Source organism: Cryptomeria japonica, chromosome 5 (genome assembly GCF_030272615.1).
Source record: "Cryptomeria japonica chromosome 5, Sugi_1.0, whole genome shotgun sequence".
Classification (NCBI taxonomy): domain Eukaryota; kingdom Viridiplantae; phylum Streptophyta; class Pinopsida; order Cupressales; family Cupressaceae; genus Cryptomeria; species Cryptomeria japonica.
The window spans coordinates 806661312-806682670 of record NC_081409.1 but is presented as its reverse complement, the minus strand read 5'-3'; the positions used below and the strand labels follow the sequence as shown (position 1 = coordinate 806682670).

The window sequence follows — 21359 nt, the reverse complement described above, 5'->3', positions numbered from 1 at the left end:
TTCAAACACTGTTGTGTTAGGTTTTTCCTTCTCCAACTCGATCTGCATCTGATTTGATTTGATCTTATTTTCCATGGATAAGATCTTCATGACATTGCTCAATCACCAGCAAAGCTTCACATTCCAATGTGGATTTTCTAAATCTAGAGGTCTGCACCATGCTTTTCTACTTTTCTCTATCATTCACCATTAATGGCTTTGATGTTTCCTTCACCAAACAGGTACAAAGATAAAATCTTCTTGCAGGATCAGTTCATTTGCTTTGCCAGCTTTCCTTCCTCAAGCTGCAATGCTCTGGAATCCTCCATGACTTGCGGGTTCCTCATAAAAATGGACCTACTTGCAAATTTGTTACATCGATGCACACTCCACCGACCTGTGCAATACCTCCACCTAGCATCCAGCTGTCATGCTCATCGACACCCACTTTGCTTGGATTCCTATGTCAGTTTGACATACTTTGTCAACCAAGGTTGACTACTGGTTTACTTTATCTTACCGGTATGACCATCAAACATCCTCTTTATTCAATTCACCGGTTCTTGCACCTTCATAATAAACAAACAACCTTCATCCCGGTTTATGACTTACCGGTAAGCCTTCTTTACCGGTAGATGACACAAGTCATATTTACCAATAGCCTTCCTTTTGTCTTTCTCTTCTTATACCAGTCACCATTTCTTACTTAGTGGTGACTTGGCCAAACCGGTTGACATCAATGACAACTTAATGACAATAATGCCAACAGAACTTGTGTATCATAAATGGCAGTTGTGATTAAGGGGGAGTGTTAGATGAAAGGAAGCCAATGTGTGCAATAACACTTCCAAATGCTATATATAATAAGGGAGATGATGCAAAAACTTATTACAAACTTTTAAACTATTGCAAGTTAGATAAACGCATAGAAAATCAAATTTAACGAATAAAACCACAACACCAAATATGCATGAGAAAACCCTTATGGGAAAAAACCCACACTCAGAAAACCAAGCTCAATTGTATTATCAACAACACCAACAATTACAATACAATGCTTAGAGACAATGCTCTTTAAGAGTATATCCAGCACCAAAAAATTCTAGAGAATATTTTGCACATAAAAGCTTCTTAAAAGATATCCAACCTACCATACAAAATACACTAAGAAACCACATAGTTATAGAGTTTAATACAAGTAGAAAGTGCCCATGGTTTCCAAAACCAACTCCAATGCGAAAGAGGTATGTGGTGCGTTAAGTAACAACTTGCCAAACCCATTACACATTGCACATAGCAACTTCCAAGGCAACAATGCACAACGGATCCACAATGATCACCTTGTTATATGCAACACCTACCTCACACAACTTCTCCAAAGTGAACTCCACCATAAATATCAATTACCAAAAAATAACTCTCAATGGCTCTTCCATTGAACTAGTAATTGTCATATTAAATTAAAGAAATTGCCATAGTTACAACATAGCTACCTATGACACTTGTCCCCTAAATTTAGGGCTTCCAAAGTGGGTGCAAAAATAAATAAAATAAACATGTTTGGACTCTAAGATTGAGACACCTTAATCCCAACACTAAATAATAATTCCAACTACCTGAATTAAATTGACGGTAGCTTCTTCTTTTCTCTACTGCACCTTCTACCATTTCAACCTTCTTTCATGTGCACACAACAAGACTGATTTGAATTGAAATATTTTGATTATAATACCCTTAAAATCTATATACTATGAATTAATGTTCTTGTTTTCTCCTCCTTGTTGAGCATATACGTTAAAAAAGAGATTGTTTTTGTAAGAACTGAAAGGGGCATAAGTCTTTGTATTGCTGTAGCAAAAGCAACCAGAGAGCAGATAATTTTGTGTAGTAAGAAATAGGTCTTGAGAAGCAGTAGTTGTTTTTATTGCAGCCAACAAATGTAGGGAACTCAGAAAGGGGCAGTAGCCTTATGTTTGATCTGTGTATGAGTTTCATAAAAATATCATTTTCTGTTTTATCTTTATGTAATCTACCCTTTGTTTTTGTTACTAGTTTCCTCTGCCTCTTGCTATCAAGATTTACAATATTCCAAAAATCCTTTATTTTTCTTTTCAAAATACCAGTTGTCGTTTTGCTGGCAGATGCGTTTTCTTGGAACTTGGAAGAAGGTTCTCCAATTGCCTGAATAATATACAGTCAAACGCACAAATTTGCAATAGTCAACAATTTCTTTATTTTTTTAAAATAACAGCTGTCATTTTGCTGGCAGAATGTTCTCCAATTGACTGAATTATATGTCGAATGCACATGTTTGATATTCATCAAATCGTTTATATTTTCTTCAACTCCTAGTTGTTGTTTTGCTAGCCGACGCGTTTTCCTGGCAGAAGATTGTCCGATCGTAATCGTAACTGTCCTTCGCCAGATCTAACCGGGAAAACGTTTTGCCGACCATGCTGCAACCTATGCATCGAATATTTTTTTTCTTGTTTAATGCAGTCATCTCATCTTGTATGAGATGCCCATCTATAGAAAGCAATGAACTTTTTTTCTGAATTTTTATATAAAACGTTTTTCTTATGAGGAATTATGCATTTCAATTTCAACCTGAAACAAATGATTTACTTAAAACTGATTTTTTTAAGAACAGAAGTTAGGGTTGGATGGTTTAGCTTTGACTTGCTCATCTGAAATTAAAGAAATCAATTTATTAGTTTGATTTCAGATGAACAAAAAAATCCTATATATTTATAATAGAACATCCCTTAGAACCAAATGTTGATAAATTTGCATCCTTTTGTGAATTTTCCTCGGGAATACTACATAGAACTATGCATCAGTTTATATCGAAACTATTTATACAAATGAATCTTTCTATATGCTAGGCCGGACTTTAAAATGCCGTTCACAACTCCTCCTAGTGCTTATTACAACAAGGTTCTGATCCTATATTCCAGGCTCATTTACACAGGTAGCTTCTAAACTTCTAAGCTTTGTTGATTTACTAGAGCAGTGCGTTCTTTTGGATATGAATTTTGAAATTCTACCTAGAGGTTTAATGTCAGTCTATACGGACGAAAAAAATAAATTAATCTGTAATTGTTGAATCCATGCGGTGCATATTTTCCACAAAGGGTTTCCTTTGTAAGATAAGTATGTCGATTGAAAGAAGTCTTTTGTATGGCGATTATAATTCTATTCAGCGAAATTGTTTGGTTGAGTTGGCTTTGATCGCAAGTTGGTGATAAACTTCATCAAAATTAATTCTCTGTAGTAAAATTTGATTGTAGAGTACCATCTAATAACTTGTTTAGTCTCTCATTTTGTAGTTGTTAGCAATATAATCATATCTCCTTAATTAAATTTGTCAGCTGTTTGAGACATCTTCGTATCCTCCATATATGTAGCATTAAAGACTAACAAGATGTTGTAAGTTTGAATGTCTTAAGTCTGAATGAAATGGTGCTTTTATGAAGAGCCGAAGCTCAGATGATACACGTGATGTTTTTGTTGTTTAATATAATCTATATTTGTTTCCTTAATGATTTCCTTCTTCGTTCCAACACTAGTTGTGAAGTGCCAGTGACATCAAATAAGGCTGTAAAAGCATTGATTTTTCCAAATTAACTGAAAACTATGTGTGTTTAATAAATGAGTTGCCCTTTTCTGCCGCCATGTAGGAGAAAAACCCATTTCTTCTCACTCTCTATGTGCATCTTAGAAACACCCATCTTTTGTGCTTCATCATCGAGTTGTGCACGATTTGTTACCTGGATATTATTCGCTGGCTTCAGCCAGAAAAATGTTTTGCGGACCATGCTGCACGGTATGGATGTAATCGGTCTTTTCTTGTTTTATGTCATCATCTGATCTTGCATCTCATGCGCATCTATAGAAAGCAATGCCGTTTTTCTAAATTTTTGTGTAAAATGTGTCTCTTAAGGGCAATTATCTATAGACTAATCTCTTCGTTGAAAAGATGGCCAACTCTAGACAAGGGAATTTGTTTAAGTGAGGAAAATTAAGATTCCTTTTCTCTTCCTAAGTTGGAGGTAAACTATAGTCTTCCTAGAAGTTAAAGGCTGAGAATCATGGTGATCACTACAATGAGATCCAGTATCTCACTGCTTGCTGTTGGAAACTGATGCATTGCTGCCTAATTTAGACTGTTCTCTGCAGTTTCTATTTTCTTTCATAGTTTCTAGTTTACATTTAGGAACTTTGCTTCATAAATCTTCAACATGAAATAGTATGTTTCCAATAGTGAAAAGGAAATAGTCCATCATTGGCAATGTTGTATTGAGTGTTGCTTATATGATAAGCTACCTTGTTTCCCTTTTGTAATCAGTTTTTATACAGAATAATAAAAAGGCCTTTTTTATGTCGTTCACTATTTGAACCATGTTAAATGTTTTTTGTGTATAAAAATGATTCTGCCGCAAGTGTTTATTATTCTTGTTTGTTGATGTATTTCAGTTATCATTATTATGGTGTTGTTTTCAATTCTTCACTTGCCCTCATCCCATAGGTTGGCTCTGCTCATGCCCACACTCATCTTCAAGAGAGTGGATCAAATGGAGCTCGAGCAACAGTGTAGAGAGAATTCTTCTAATAGCAATTCTTAAAAATGGCATTTAGAAGTTTGAACTTTTATCTATATCAGTATAGTAGAATAAATCATGGTTTTAGTGTACAATGAAAAATGAGCATTAGTTGAAGAGTTAAACAAAGAGAACTATCTTTATATGTCAAAATGCTAAAATTAAATTTCAATCTAAAAGCATATCAAATCTAGATAAATTTATTTGGTGATAAACATATGTTAAGAGAAATGAATAGGCCTCGATAGCTTGAAAAATTCATGGATCTTTAATTCCATGTGTTTCATGAGCTTAAGACAAAACTAGAATATATGATAGAGGGAATCCATATAATGACATAATAGATACTTACGATTGGAAACACCCACATGAGTTAACCAGCTATCTAGAAGGAGACTCTGATATAAAATGCACCAAGCAAAGTGAGCTAGTTTAAGAACTAAAATGGAAGACAAAATGCAAAGGAACCTATGATGCCATGTCTAAACAAATGAGTAGAGTTGCCATTGGTGTTATGCTAATCAACCATAGGAAGATGGGGAATGACAACACTACAATTTTTGTCAGCTATATAGTTGTGACATGGTGTATTCGAGTTCCATTTACAATCCTTCCATTAAGATTTCATCCTCAATTTTTAAGAAGAATCTAACGAGATGTAGCATTTTAACATAAAGTTCTGTTTCATTTTCACTAGTACTTTTTTCAACCCGTGCATTGAAAGCCAATTTCTCTTTTATCAATCCTAGCTAAACAAATTTAACCAGTCTTCCCAAATTGTATTGAAGAACTACAAAGAAACTTTATTTACACAGAGCCGTGAAGAAAACATGGCTTGATTGCTTAAATGTCTTCATAGCTATTTTTATACAGTTCCTGACAATTCACTGGAAACTTTTCCTTCTAATTCTAAAGTGGAGCTTCACAAGATTGAGCTGACGAATCGTTTACACAACTCTAAATTTTTTACAGTCACAATCCATCCCTGTTTTAGTCCGGCCATTGTTTGCTTTAATCCTATTCTGTTGTGGACAAGGGAGTTGAGTAGCTTGATCTTGCAAAACACTGTCTCATCCTTAGAGAATTTGAAATCTTTAAATACTTGAGAGTCTTTTGTCCACATCATCATGTGTACTGTATTGGTGTCCCCATCATCCATGACACAGGAGGTGTTCATTTCATCCACGACACATGAGCTATTGTAAGTATGATCACCTACCGTTACTTCAAATTTGCAACACTTATGTGCTACAAGGCACACTAAGATTGCGCCTTCTAAATGCCCATATACGAACTTTACAGAAACTGGCATTCCTGTTTCTAGTAGGCCCGAGGGGATGCCTTTCACTGTAACATCTTGACAGCTGTGAGCTAACCCTTCCTACGAATTTTGCAAAATTCAATATCAATCATGAAATCGTCCATTAATAAGTATGCAAATATCAGAAGTCAAAACTTAATCTTGAAAAACATATATTAAATACCCTTTACCATTTCACCAATGTCCTCCATGTTGACAGTTGCTCCATAAAGAATGGCCGTCGATACACTCGATGGAAAAGACTGCCCACGTTTCAACTTAAAATGCTAAGTGAAGGGTCTAATTATATTTTAGCAATTCCAATGCACTCATCAAATTTGGTAACGAAAACAACTGTTTTAATGCCATAATCATATTATTTTGTAACCAAGAAAGCCTGTTTCGAGACTCCACATGGAGAATATTATTAATTTCAGAAACATTCTATAATGATAATAAAGGGTACAGTATAATAATATAAATTTGTTAAAAAAAAATTTTAAAGGGTTCTATAATAAATGGTTTATAACGCACAACACTTGTTGAAGGTTTTGGAAATGGGTTGCAAGTTAAGTGGGTTTAACTTTGGAATAAATTATGTGCCTAAACGCGCTTGAGTTAGAGTAGTGCTGGGACGGGTTACCCCCTCTCAAGGCCCAAGGCTTCGCCTCTATCAACATCACCTACAAGCAATGAGTGCTGGACCATTCATTCTCATGAGAGATGGGTTATTGTGAACCACTACTCATGAAACATGGGTCAATGAGTTTGACTTATAACTATACAGTTAAATAACGGTAGCAATATCATAATTTAACTTCTTGTGAAAACTATCTCCTACTTTCAAAAATTCTTAATTTGGAAGTCATTTATATATTAACATGTTTCAAACATCTCCAAATTATTACCAAATAATCTATTTAAGAATTTAAAATATTTATACCTGGATAAATTATTTGAGTACTCACCAAAATCTCTCTCCATTTAGAGCTCGAGACTGTGTTGTATGTGGATATCTGAAAATATGATAAGTTTTTCAACTGGGCCAGTCCTCGAATGCTGCTCAGCCTCCAAGACTTGTCTGCTTTAATTTCTTCTATTGAGCTCAGGTCTTCCACATTTAGGCTTTCCAGTCAATCACACCCACTAATATCAAGAGATTTAAGGCGTGTGAGATTAGATAGACATGTAAGTGCCTTCAATGCTCGGCAATCCATCAGCTTTAGACTTATCAAACTGTCTGGCAAACCTTCAATCCTTGTTAAACATAGATTGTTGGAAAGATCAACAGTTTCAAGATTGGGGCAAAGAGATTTGGCTTGAGGAATATACACTTGGGTTATGCGGCTGTCTCTTATGATCAGATTTGTTAAACAACTTATATGGTGAGAAGCTTTCATCTCTGAGTTGCTAAAATCATCGGCTCCAGGATCTGCTCTGCGGATTAGAAATCTCTCCGATGGAGTTCTACCTGAGTTATTTTCAATTTTGAACCCTTCAAACATTAAACACCACCGCACATCCAAATTTTTAATATTCGTCCATGCAATTCTTTCTGGTAACATCCTCATAGCTGAACACCGGGATATCCGCAATCTTTCCAAATGCACCAACTTTTCAATAGAATCCCCGATGTCAGATAGATTGAAGCATTCAAATAGAATCAGTTCCTTTAACTGGCCCAAGTTATTCAAAGAGGATGGTAGAGTTGTCAACATTATACTCCCTACAAATAGCTGTTCCAGGCTTTCCAGCTGTTCAAGACCCTCAGGCAGTTCCACAGTGGTATGAAGTACATTTAAGTACCTCAAAGACCTTTGATGTGTGGTTCCCCTGGGCAATTCACTTAGCAAAATGCATCCTTCCAGGTTTAAATACTCCAGGGTGGAGATTTCTCCGAGATCTTTGAGAACGAGTTTTTTGCAATCTCGCAATGATAGATATTGAAGTTGCAATAATTGAGTGAAGGAAGTTGGCAACTATTCCAAATTACTGCACCCTGATAGATCTAAATGTGTGAGGCCTTTGAGTTCCTCAAATTTAATTGGGAGTGACGGCAAGATTTTCATATTTTTAGAAACTATTTTGGCATATATTTCCTTCACCTTGCTAAACAACAGCTGAAATCTATTTTCTGGCCTGCTTGAAGAGAGAACCTCGCAATTTCTTCTACGATGAAAGCATGGCCCTGAAGGGAAGCGCTTAAAGAGCAGGCACTTTTTGCTAAACAGCTGTGAGGGCGTCTGCGATGAAAACATTCTAATTTTAATACACCTTTAACAGAGAATTAACTGATCTTTAAATGATGGTTGAGAAACAATCTACATACCTCACCAGCATCACATAAGTTATTCAAGTCTTTTAAATTGACATCAGAAAGCTCCAATACTCTTAAACTTGTCAGTGAAAGACTAGAAGGAATGCAGATGCAGTTACACTTAGTCAAGCGAAGCCATATTAAATCTCCAGAAAAATTATTGATGTCAAGTGGACATCGAAGCATCAAAATATTTAATCCACATATCTCCTCATCCTGTAAAACTTCTGGCAATTGAAGCTTCTCATGATCCTCATCAGTATAAATTCCCCGAACAGAGTAGGGCTTTGATTGCAGCTTTTAAGAACAAAAATAAATGAAAATTAAGTTGTTGAAAGAAATGGATTGTTCATTTAAGTAAATTAAAAGCTTATAATAAACTGATAGACCGCACTTCACTTCATCGTACTATATTTACACTTCATTGAACCCATTGGATACAGTTAGGGTACTATCTAAGAGATGATACAGAGTACATTTTGTAATTATCGTAAAGTTCATAAAGAGTGGCGCATTCGTTTCAAAAGGAAGATTGATAACATATGTATTAAGAAATGAAACAGCTGAACTAATAGCTTAATAATTTATTCATTGACAAATTTACATAGATACAGATTTGAGAAACTCAACAATAATCCTATTAATCTGTTAGACTCTTGGACAACAAACTATTCAATGTTAGACAGCAAACTGATGAAGATGGACATGTAGATGACTCTTGACAACTAACAGGTTTCGAGTGACAGATCTACAGTTAATTATTGTTTCAATCTGAAAATCTTTAATGCATATGTACAATTCATAACCAAATCTATTTGACTTATTCTAACACTTCCCATTAAGACATCATAGAATTTCAAATTGAACATCATTACATTTTCTGAATCATTCTATGAGTATAACTAGGTCATGTCTTCATGTTTACTTTTGTATAACTAGGCTTTAATGTACTGCTGTAAGCACCATGGGATTTTGCAGCTTATCCCTAAGCAAGACAATTCTGAAGTGGTTTTGGCTCACCAAGAAACATCACCCCAGTGGTTTCTAGCTAACCATAAACTCTGCACACGAGATTTCGAGTGACCACAAACTTCACATAAAAATAGTTTCAATGACCACAAAACGTTATGATGAAGAAACTAATGCACACACTTTCTGAAAATTTTCTAATTTTTTTTTATATGTACCAAACACAAACACTGGAAAAAAAAAATAAAAAAATACACAGCTAAGATAACAGACCTTGCAATAAATGTTTTCCTCTACATTATGATGAGGACACTAATAGACACACTTTCTGAACGTTTTCTAATTTCTTTAATATGTACCAAACGCAAACGCTATTAAGAAAAAAAAAAACACGGCTAAGATAACAGACCTTGCAATAATTGTTTTCTTCTACCTTGCTCCACTCCTCAAACAACCGCAAATATCTAGCTTTGAGACAACTAGCATGCCCTTCTCTCACAAATAGACGAGGCGCACCTTCTAACACTGCCACTTGCATAGAGGCGCCCCACAGACCACTGATTTGTTTCAACTGTTCTCACATCGATGAATTTTCAATGATTTACATCTCTCTAATAGCTTTAGCCTCAGAGCCAATATCTCCTTCACTTTGCACATTAAAAACAACCAAACACTTGCAATTTTCTCCTAACAAGTGGTTTTAATAACAATGATCTCCTACTTTGACCATGAACTTCACTTTGAGGGTGGCTAAATAATCTTCAATATCCTTTAGTCTTTAGTGGTCTTGAACTTCAGCCTACATTGCCTTGTTCTACTATTCTGCAACAACCATTGACGTCTCTCCTTGTACTTGATGAACATATTTACCTTAAAACATTTCTACAAAAAATGTCTCAACAACGAGATGGTTTTCTGCTCCCATGGGCACAAACTAATGTGCCACAATACACCTTTCCTGTGCTTTCATCTCAAAACTCGCAGCTAATGTCCCAATCACAGCTAGTTCAACTTTAGTCACTAGCCGCTAAAGCTAATTTTCAATCACAACAGTATTACTTTGGGCAACAACATCCCTTGTTGGAGAAGCAACAACAATCCTGTGTTGAATAGAAAATCAAACAACTCTTCCTTACAAACCCATCTAGTAGTGACTCTCACACTCTCAGGCCCAGACCAGCTCTGACACCATATTGAGAAATGAAACAACTGAACTATTAGTTGAATAATTTATTATTTTCAAATTAATATATATATAGATTTGAGAAACTCAAAAATAATCCTATAAATCTGTTAGACTCTTTGATACCAAACTATTTGATGTTGGATAGAAAATTAATGAAGTTGTACAAGTAGATGACTCTTAATAGCTAACTAGTTTTAAGCAACAGATCTATAGTTAGTTATTGTTTCAAACTGAAATTCTTTTACACATATATACAACTCATAAGCAATTCTAACAATATGATGTATTGAAAACTATGGAAGAAAACAAATCTTTCAGGCATATATAGATTAATGTAATTGAATGTACAAATTATTAGTTAATTTAGATTAATAAATAAATCTATCGTGGGTATGTATATGTTTTAAAAAAAATTAAAGTATTGACTGTATTAGTTTATATTATGAGAGAGAGATTTTGTTTATGTATTACATTTTTTGCACTTTGAAATCAAGAAAAGTTTTATTTATTTATAATTCATTTTAAGTTTGGAGAATATTGTTTATTGTTTTGGATTGAATCAACAAGTTAAGTTTAGATCTCTACTTACATAAATGCCAAGTATTTATGAAAAATGATTTGGCAAGACTTTTATTTCTATTATTCTTGGTTCACTTCTCATTATTTTTTGTTTTTTCTAATATTGAAAACTATGGGCATAAGAAAATGCTTCTAGGGATTGCCACTATATTGAAAGGTAACATATTATCTAGGTTATTAGTTTTTGATACATGTAGAAATAAGAACATCTATAATATATAAATCTCTTTCAATGACCATAAGTGAGGGAGAGGAGGAAAATATGGTTAGAGATATTCTACATATATAATTATAATGATGATTGAGCTCATTTGGTAGTTGTTGGGTGATAGAATGCATAGGGTGCTAATGAGTTTTTTACAAATGATCGATGTCTATATTTATCCATAGCTATATACTAAACTTAGCATGAGAGTAGTAGGGAATGTATATGACAACCTATAATTGGTTGCCTTTACACAATACACAAAATTATGGAGAGGAAGAAATAGTACATCAAATGTAAATGTAACTTTCATGTAATGACATAAATCTTGAAAACTCATAGTTGTAAATTAATAAATCATGTTTCAAGAAAATAATAAAGATAAATTTATAATCATGGTAAAACATATGAAGAATATCATCAAGAAATAATGTTACTCCTAACATGGGCAAGTAAAACTAGTTACATGTATCTCAATGAGTATAAAAACTAGTCTAAGCATATAGCATACAAGAAAAAGTGCATTCCTCTAATGGGGTAGAATGATCAAATAATGGTATAAGTAAGAAAATAGTCCCTATTAATGATAACAAATCTAGATACATGGCATAAATGTAGCTAAAAAGGTAGGGAAGACTCATAGTGGCCCCTACATAATGAGTCTTGAGACATGGAATAACATGTAATTGACAATGTGGGAAAAGTATACTATAACTCTTAAAAATGGTTATGCCATGACTGTACATGGCATATAGTTTATTCATGAGAGAACAATATCAATGCCCCACATAGGAAATAAAATGCTAAATTAGGTACAAATAAGTATGATAGACTAAGAAAAATGAATGCCCTTAAAGTATGATATGGTAATGAAATCTTCAATCCATAAGAGATAAGGAATGATCACTCTAAATTTATTATGTTTACGCCTACAATAGAATTGATAACTATTGGATTTTGCAATTTTTCCCCAACCTCTAATATTGATTATTGATGAAATGCTTCCTTTTTGTTGAGTTTCATTAAATGCTTTACTTCAGCATTAATTTTACCTTTTATTATGCTCTAATATTTTTTTTAGTGTTATCAATTGGTAAAGTCATTAAAGCTATCATATTAAGAGAGAGAGAGAGAGAGAGAGAGAGAGAGAGAGAGAGAGAGAGAGAGAGAGAGAGAGAGAGAGAGAGAGAGAGAGAGAGAGAGAGAGAGAGAGAGAGAGAGAGAGAGAGAGAGAGAGATTTCCTACATGATAAGGGTGGCTTATCAACCATAGCCAATTTTAAGAGGTTCAAATTTGAGGTGAAGTAGACAATAGAGAAAATTGTAGGTCCCTAGGAGGAAACTACATAGATATCCTAATGAAATGCCATCTCTTGTGCCCCTTATATTATAGGCATAATACACATGTCCATTATCCTCAATCATTATTTAAAGTTAATAAATTAGTCCACCTAGTGGCTCAATAAGGAGGCAATCGATCCTTGTGCAAAAAAATTCTATATGTTGTCTATAGACTATAGACATAACCTCACTTTAAACATGTATATAATGAGATGATGCACAACTAATATATTCAATATTTCATATTAATCAATCTCTACAAGTATAATTTCAATTATGCATGAAAAAATAATTTTAATTTTATGTGTAGAGATCACTTTTGTAAGCATGAATTTGAAAAATAAATAAATACAATATATGTTTACATATACTAAGATGTTTCTTGAGATAAAACACTAATATTTGAAATATGTGGCAATTAAAGTTTTTATAATACAAATAGACCCAACTTAAATATTACACTTGAGAATGAGTTATGTTCTTTTGATAATCTTAACAATTAATGATTATTTTTCATTTGTTACCATTAAATTTTTTTTCACGTTTTATAATCAATATAAAAAAGTTAATTTATAATTTGATACTATTTATTTAAAATTAAATTTATATAATAATATTATAATTTAAAATTAATTACAATCAATAGTTTGACATAAATATTGATATTAATATTTATTATAAAACACAACAATACTTTTCAATGGCACCTTATAATATGATTAAAAATAATGTTTCTTCTTGTGGAAGTTCATTTATAATATATTTAAAGTATTTTATGCAAGAATTATATTGTCCTTGATTGTGGGGAAGAGCCCCAACCCATTAGAGATCATAAACATTAACCATAGAAAACTAGTACTAGAACATTACCCGACACAAAAATGTTAAAACGGGGCAATCAACTAAGTAGTAGTAGAGATTGAACTAATTAGGATACATCAAAATTCTAAATCAAATCTTTGGGGTTTCTTATCTAATAATTCAACTTGAAAAGGTGAACCCTTGTTAGAGGGAAATTTATTCTTACATCAAACAACTGTTTAGGTAGATCCATTATTACAATCATAACAATACTAAAATTTAAAAGAAGAAGGTAGGTGGGTGAACTCACAAAGCTGGTTCCCACTTTCACCAATGAAGGAATTTGGTGAAAGTGGGAATTTTATTTCTTGAGGTGTTCGAGCGAAATAGGCCTGTTTGCTCGAACTACCCCTCTAAGTTCGAGCAAGCCTGTGTTCTTGCTACCAAAAATATTGTTTTGTATCTTACAAGCTTGACATGGGGCAAATAAATATACTTAGATAGCATGGTTTCATAAGCATGTTGGATAGCTACTTCTCTTGAAGGTAATCTTCTTGAAAAGAAAATGACAAAAGACCAACAAACTCTAATCTAAACTTAACTAATCATTAATAAATAAATAGAAAAAACTATTGAACCACACCAAATCAAATTATTATGACAATTTTTTTTTATTTTTGTAGTGTCATTAAATTGTGACCCTAGCAATTTTCGACTACATTAGGGTCCTCATGCATGCGAGATCAAATCCTCTAGCCTAATTGGAGATTAGAGATTGCTCAACCCTCGAAATTTGCTTCTCCCTAGGCCTCTACACCACACTATCTGCACTTTTCCCTAGAGAAAGGGGTAGGATAGGGGCATGGAGCCCCTGTCCCTACCCCATTTTGGGGTAGGACCTTTCCTAAGCATGCATTGTAGGTTGTGCAGTGTGGAGGAAACTTCCACGATGTAAGCCTGTGATGAAAATTAGTTTCATTAACCCTAATTGATATGTATTTAAATGGAATTTTCCCTCTCATTTGAATAAGTTCAATAAGGTAAACATTTACGATCAAGCGTTCAAGAGAATTCAAGCATTCCTTCCCTGCATTGAGCATTCTCAAGTCTCCCTTCAAAGCTAGGTGTTGCATTCAAGTCAAGGATTCAACCATTGAAGAGAAGATTGATTCCAAAATTCAATTCCACACAACAATTTTTATCAACATTTCTATCACAACCTCCCTTGAGGTGATTTACATTTCAGTCTTTCATTTACATCTACTTGTAAGTACTTTCTTTCATTACTTCGTTAATTCCAAAACTAGGTTTCGACCTAAAGGCAAACCCCCAATCCCAACCCATTTTCCTCTCTTTTTTGTATGTAGGTTGTAGGTGTGAAACTCTACTTTTACACTCGGGCTCCATCTGCAGAAGCGGAAAAACCCTTTTCGTTTCGCAGATTTTTTGGAGGACCATGTAAATTCCCGCCATGGTTTAGGCAACTTTTCCTCAAATTCACAGGGCGACTTCGTCGCGACATATTACTACCAGATCTAGGTGCACAACTTCATTCCATACTTCGATCTCAAGTTATAATCAATTTTTTGTCACTTTTGCACTACATTATTCAATCAATTTCTTTCCATTTCAAATAGGAAGAGGGGATTAGCTTATCATTCCCATTTCACTCAGAATTCTATCTTCTTTGGAAATTGAGTTTAGTGAATTTTCCTCTCCTCTTCCAATGTACTTAGGTGAAAAGTGTTTGAATGGAAATCTGTAGTGAAACTCGCATTTCTTAGAGAGAAAGGGTAGTTTTCCTCTTGATCTCTCATTCACACATTTTTCACCCACCAATACACATTGGTCACATTACAATTTTTAGTGTCACTTTTTGTAGCTGCACCAAATGTATCAAACATATGTACAAATAATTTGAGTAACCAACCGATTTTGAGCTATTAACTTAATCTTATTTTAACTTTCATGTCATTGAGAAGGTCTCATTAAAATAAAACACTTAAAAGACGGTTTAAAGGTACGATGCTATAATAGAATAGTAAAATCATTGAAAAAGGTGATTTTTAAATACAAAATGAATCTCTATCAATTTTTTGTCAATGTAGTTAGAAAATAAGATATTTCACCATCATGTGCAAATAATGTTAAGATAAGATGGTTCAATAAAATTGTTAGAAATCAATTATTTTATGTTTTTATTTGAGATGATAAGTTGGAAAATATCACCAATATTACTAGATGAAAAATATTATGAAAGTTACATCTTTCTTATTTAATAATCAAATATCTCTTAAATTATCACATTCATAAAATTCTTAAATATTAATAATAATATTTATAGTTACTATTATAGACATATATATTCACAGCTCATATTATTAAGAGTCATTTTATATAGTGTTTGGTTGACATAACAATAATACATGTACTTATTGAACATTAGATAAGACTTTTGAATGTTTTTAATGATTTATATATTATTAAAGATGACTTTTATATTGCAAAATGATGAAACTTATATATAAAGAAAACTACAACTTTAAATTTATTTTATTTATTTAATTGATATATCATTTTAAATAGATACATTTGATAAGACTTTTGAATGTTCTTAATAATTTAAATATGTTTTTAAAGATTACTTTTATATAATACAATGATAAAATTTACATATGATAAAAACTACACCCCTATATAAATAAATTGATACCTCAATTTTGATAATTTATTATCTTATTACTCAATAATTAATTTGTATGTTTAATTAGTCAACCAAATTAAATATACATACAAAATCCTTATACCAGGTGTTCTCAATAGTAAGTAATTTTCATCGTAATCGCTTACTATCATCGATAAAAACACAAACGATTTGTGTTTTCTCTCAAATTGCCAACTGTCATTTTGCCGGCAGACGCGTTTTCTTGCCAGAAGTTCCAACAGGCAGACGCTGACCAGGTTAAATTTGACGTCCTTGTAAAATGCTTATATATATAAAAGAAAGATATTGTTACATTTCTAAAAAATAAAATAAGGAAAATAATCATATAAATTTATCAGAACACTATTATGATCTTTGTGTATTGTTGAAGGTATAATTTTTTTTTAATATTTTTGATATAATAATCAATATAAATAATTATAATTATCATTGATTTTTTTACTGGTTAATATTTGTCAATTAGCTATTTTTTTAAATTTAAAGATCAAAACTGGGCTAATAATTCAAGGTGACATAAATCGCCACATTTTTACAAAAGTGTAGTTTAGTCTTATTTATTTGGCCGAAGAGTTTATTACTTTAGAGTTTTATTGGCAATTTTTAGTTGCCAAAATTGATTCAAAATATAATCTAATGACCATCATGGAATGACATGATGTAAATTGTACTTACAAGTTGTGGTTGAGTTGCTTTTGAATTGTTGACCTCAATGGAAATCAATGGTATAGAAAAAATTTTGGCCCCATAAGATTTATGAATTTTAAATGTCTACCCTCCCTTTAAAATTAATGATTTATTTTTTAAAATGAAATTATTTGCAATATTAATTAATACGAATTTATGTAAAACTAATGGCCAATAAAATTAACATTTTCTTTAAAAAAATAAAAGATTCACCAATAAAATTATTATTTATATCCAAAATAAATAAAAATTCATATTTCAACTAAATAAGACATATTATTACTCCAAAAAAGTAAATGTATATTATATATGATAAAAAAGTGATAAATATCTATAAGTGGTCAATTATTTGATAATACTTTTAGAAGTTTTTAATAATTTTAAAATAATACTAATTTCAATAAATATATGCATGAAAACATCCTTACTGGAAAGAATGATGAACAAATATATAACCATGAATGTAAGTTGAATTGATAACTGAAAGTTTTTCAAACAAATGAACTAAGTTGATAATAAATAAATTGTGAAGAAAGAAAGCTAATTAAAGCCAAAGCATTATAAAGAGTTATGGCATTCAATACCTGTGTACAGATGATTTGATCATTTGAGCAACAAAGACGAATGCAAGATTGTTCTCTTCCAATTTGTCTTCCAATTCAAAAGGTTGGGTGAAGTTCTGGTGCATCCAAATAAAGATTTGTTAGTTATTGATTTTAAAATTGAGGCTATGCCTTCAATTTAAATATTATGCATGCTTGTATTTAGCTATTGAAAACACCTATTACATTTAAATTATATGAAAAAAATGATTGACTTTGACTTTAAACATGGCGATATTCTAAATTGAGGTGTATGCTCTATTTAAACATCAAATAATTTATAGCCAAATGTTGTAAACGCATATGAATCTTAAGTTGTATGAATGGTTTCAGTAGTCTTACCTACCATGTGTGTTTGTAATATTTAATTGTAAATATGTTTAAATCAAGACATATGCTTCACTTAAAAACTATATATATATAAAATTCAATACTACAAATCTATATATATAAATTGACTAACTCTATCTATCACAAATATTTACTACATTTGACTAAAAATATACATAATATTTACCTAAAGATAAATGTAATTTAATATCTGAATTGCAGAAGAAACACTGAGAAATTAAATCTTGTGTAAAAGAGAAGAGTAACAAATCTTACGCATATTGTATTCCCTAGCTCGTCGAATGGCATGATATACTGGTCCTCCACGTTGAGGCTTTGGAACTCCACAAGGCCTTTCTGATGAAGAGTATCGAGACAGTCTTTGCCGCTGTGACCCAGTCCGTCCAAAACCCTAATTGCCAGATCTTTATTCTCTCCTACTAAGAAGTGGGCAACGTCCAAAAATGCTTCTTTCTCCTCTCTTTCAAGAGAGTCATAGCTTTGTCTTAGTACCTTGTCTAAAATGTTCTCTGGTAGTTGTTTTCGGAAGTTTCCCACCTGCCGGATCCAGTAGCTTCTGTCACTTTTACCAGAGAGATATCCACCTAAAACTTTCAAAGCCAAAGGAAAGCCACCACACAGATTAACCAGCTCATGCACCAGATCTTGAAAGCCTTCTGATGGTTCGGGGCGCTGGAAAGCATGGAAACAGAACAGCTTTTGGCTGTCTTTTGCGTTAAGTAATTTTACATCATACAATGTTTTTATCTCAGAAGATGCAAGCAGACCTCTGTCACGAGATGTAACGAAAATCAAACTACCAGGTCCTATAACTTTCTTCACTACGAATAAAAGATTCTCCATTTGATCCATGTTATCCACACCATCGAAAACAATGAAAACCCGGTAACCAGCCAGACGATGTTGAATCATGCTTCTCCCTTCACTGGTGTTGTCAATATGCTCATGTGGCTGCAAACCCACAAGTTTTGTCACCAGCTTTTGCTGCACAGATGATAATTTCTTTTCACTCACCTCAGACAAGAAACAACATCTACTGAATTCGAAACGCTTTGCGTTGTAGAGATGTCTAGCTAGAGTTGACTTCCCCGATCCCCCAGGTCCAACGATACCCACAACCTTGATATCGCTTAATTCAGTTTCATAGAAAACCTCATTTTGAAAGTGCTCTGCGGCTTTATCGAGTCCCACGGGGTATCTAGCTACATCCAATGCTTCCCTTCTCACCTCTCTCAGCACGGTGTCTTCAATTCTATCCATAAGCTCTCCAAGGTCACTAAAACATTGAAAAAAACCACAAGATTATTGCTCAAGTTCTTATTCATTCAATTAAACCATCACACTTTTATTTGATTCTGATTCAGTTTAAATGGATCATCATAAAACATACTAATAGATGGGTTTATTGAAAATGGATTGTGGGTTATCTTAAAACAGATTAATAGATGAATTCTACTGAAAAAGGGATTGTGGGTCATCTTAAAACAGACTTATAGATGAACTCTATTGAAAAGGAACCCAACAGACTCAAACTGATTCAACACTCTTAAACTTTTAGCATTTTAAACACTGAAAATGCGCGTGTTAGTTAGGTTAACCATATGGTTACTACATATGCTGCATAATGTAAAATACTTACTCTTTCTCCTTGACGAATACCAAGCCAGAAATATGTGAGACCTTGTTGAGCGCATTTTGCCATATCTTCAGTCGTTGGGTGTCAACCCTTCCGCGGATTCTATGGTTGCGAAAGGCTTCGGCATACGCTCCCGTGACTGTATAGCGAAGATCTGAAGGTTGGATGCCATAGAAAATAGGGATAACCTTGGCATTCTCACAGGCCAATATCCAAACCAGTTCATTGAAGCACCACGCAGATTCAGCATAGGTCTCAGAGAAAATGCAAATATGAAGGGAGGCGCTTTGAATTGCTCTGTCAATCGCAAGAGATAAAGAATCTCCTGTTTGCAGCTCCTCCACATCAAGGAACACGCGCAGTCCATATTTTCTAAGATTGCGGTAGATAAGACTTGCAAGGGTTTTCTTTACATCAGGCCCTCTGTGATTTATGGTTACATGATAGCTTGCAAAACCTCCTTCCATAATGAAACCCAAGGATAACGAAGGGGCAAACGGTACATAAGGCCTTAGGATAGAAGTAGTGGAGACAGGATAGTGATTCAAGTGAAATGGAATTAGTAATTTCCAAGAATTCAATTGAAGGTGTTAGGCAAAGATTTTAAATTAGTTTTTAGTGGTTTTGGTAAAATTTCATAGATGGCAATTATCATGTTTTAGAAATTTCTTTGTTGGTGATTCAGTGAATTATTGTGTTTTTAGAGGCTAAAACTTCTATAAATAGCATATTTTTGTATTGTTTATGCAGATCAAAATGTAACTTCTATTTAGAGGCAAATCACGATATAATAGATGTTGGATAAGTAAAATATATGTGTTAAATTCAATTTGTCTGACTTTAGATCTACATCCACTTACGGATAAAAGACAGTCTTAACATCTAATTCTGAAAGTTTTGGAGTATAATCTGATTTTTTTTCTTTTTAAAGTTGTTTTGGGATTGTATTAGAAATTTTCAGTTTTATTGATCCAAAATTCATAGATGTTTGTAATGAGGTAGAAAGTAAAACATAGTAAATCATTCTTGACAAGAAAATATTCAAAGTCATAATATAAAGATTATTCCCACTCATCCAAACAATGGTTAGAATTTTCAAGAGTTTTTAGTATTTCATTAATCAATTATGTTACCACCAACATCTTATAAATTCTAGACTAAAATTTATAATATTATCTACGATTATAAAATCTATATAGCAACTATCAAATTGTCAAAAGTTCTTCAATATTCTCATTGAATATTCTATAGATGCTCTTAATAATAAGAGATAAAGCCTTATATAGAAAACCACACTTTTAATTTATTTTTTAAATAAATAAACATTTAAATTATACATAAAATTTTATTGGACTAATGATCTCATCATATTTTATTTTTTATTTTTTGAAAAAGACAGATTTATTCTTTCTTTCCATATAAAGATTCAATTAATAAACGACATCATCTGATGTACTACTTTTCTATATAGTATTTATAGATTATATACCTTACTTAGCACACTACATTGGAATGTATGATTGTACAAGATAGTGAATTTGAAGTTGCAATGAAGGTTCTGCATTTGATTCATTCAATTAATATTTCATTTAATTCATCAAATGATATGAGCCGCACTTAGATTGGATATTTTTCATATTAAAATAGTATAATTAATAAATTTTAAAGGTACTTCGTTTTCGGATGCCTTCTTTAACTTCTAAGAAGCATAATACAGTTAAAATAATGAAATAGCATGCTCATGACTGGGTGGACTCAGTCAAAACAGGGTATAATATATTCTCTCGACCAACTGGACGTTGATTTGGCATGGAAGGACATGAATCGCTTTTAAAAACCATTTATCTTCAAGTTGATTTATTTTGATGAAATGGATTATGTTATTTCTGCGAACCTTCTGTGATTTAATAAAACCGTACAGAAATAGTTGATGTTTAGCGCTTGAATCAATCTAGGAACACCATCTATTTTGTTCGATTATGCAGGAAACATCAAATTTATATTGATATATTTTGTAAACTTGCATCTGAAGGTAACGTTTAACAAGCATTATTAAAATATTAACTAATATATTCAGTCTATT

General features: G+C 32.7%; 1 protein-coding gene across 1 annotated transcript; it reads right to left on the bottom strand.

The window, feature by feature from the left end:
- Positions 1-7013: 7013 nt before the first annotated feature.
- On the bottom strand, positions 7014-19743 carry LOC131876198 (disease resistance protein RUN1-like). The gene is made up of 6 exons (XM_059221031.1): positions 19280-19743; positions 17896-18916; positions 9576-9737; positions 8210-8494; positions 7986-8123; positions 7014-7859 (listed from the first exon to the last, which is right to left on the bottom strand). Exons 1-6 carry the CDS (start codon positions 19741-19743, stop codon positions 7014-7016), a joined length of 2916 nt encoding a protein of 971 aa, XP_059077014.1.
- Positions 19744-21359: the final 1616 nt, after the last annotated feature.

What these genes read in the sequence shown, in the direction of transcription:
- LOC131876198 (XM_059221031.1), bottom strand. Translation starts at nt 19,743, where the DNA reads ATGGAAGGAGGTTTTGCAAGCTATCATGTAACCATAAATCACAGAGGG. An exon ending in GTATTCGTCAAGGAGAAAGA is followed by an intron (nt 18,917 to 19,279) that starts GTAAGTATTTTA and finishes TCAATGTTTTAG; the next exon opens with TGACCTTGGAGAGCTTATGG. An exon ending in AGCTAGGGAATACAATATGC is followed by an intron (nt 9,738 to 17,895) that starts GTAAGATTTGTT and finishes ATGTGAGAACAG; the next exon opens with TTGAAACAAATCAGTGGTCT.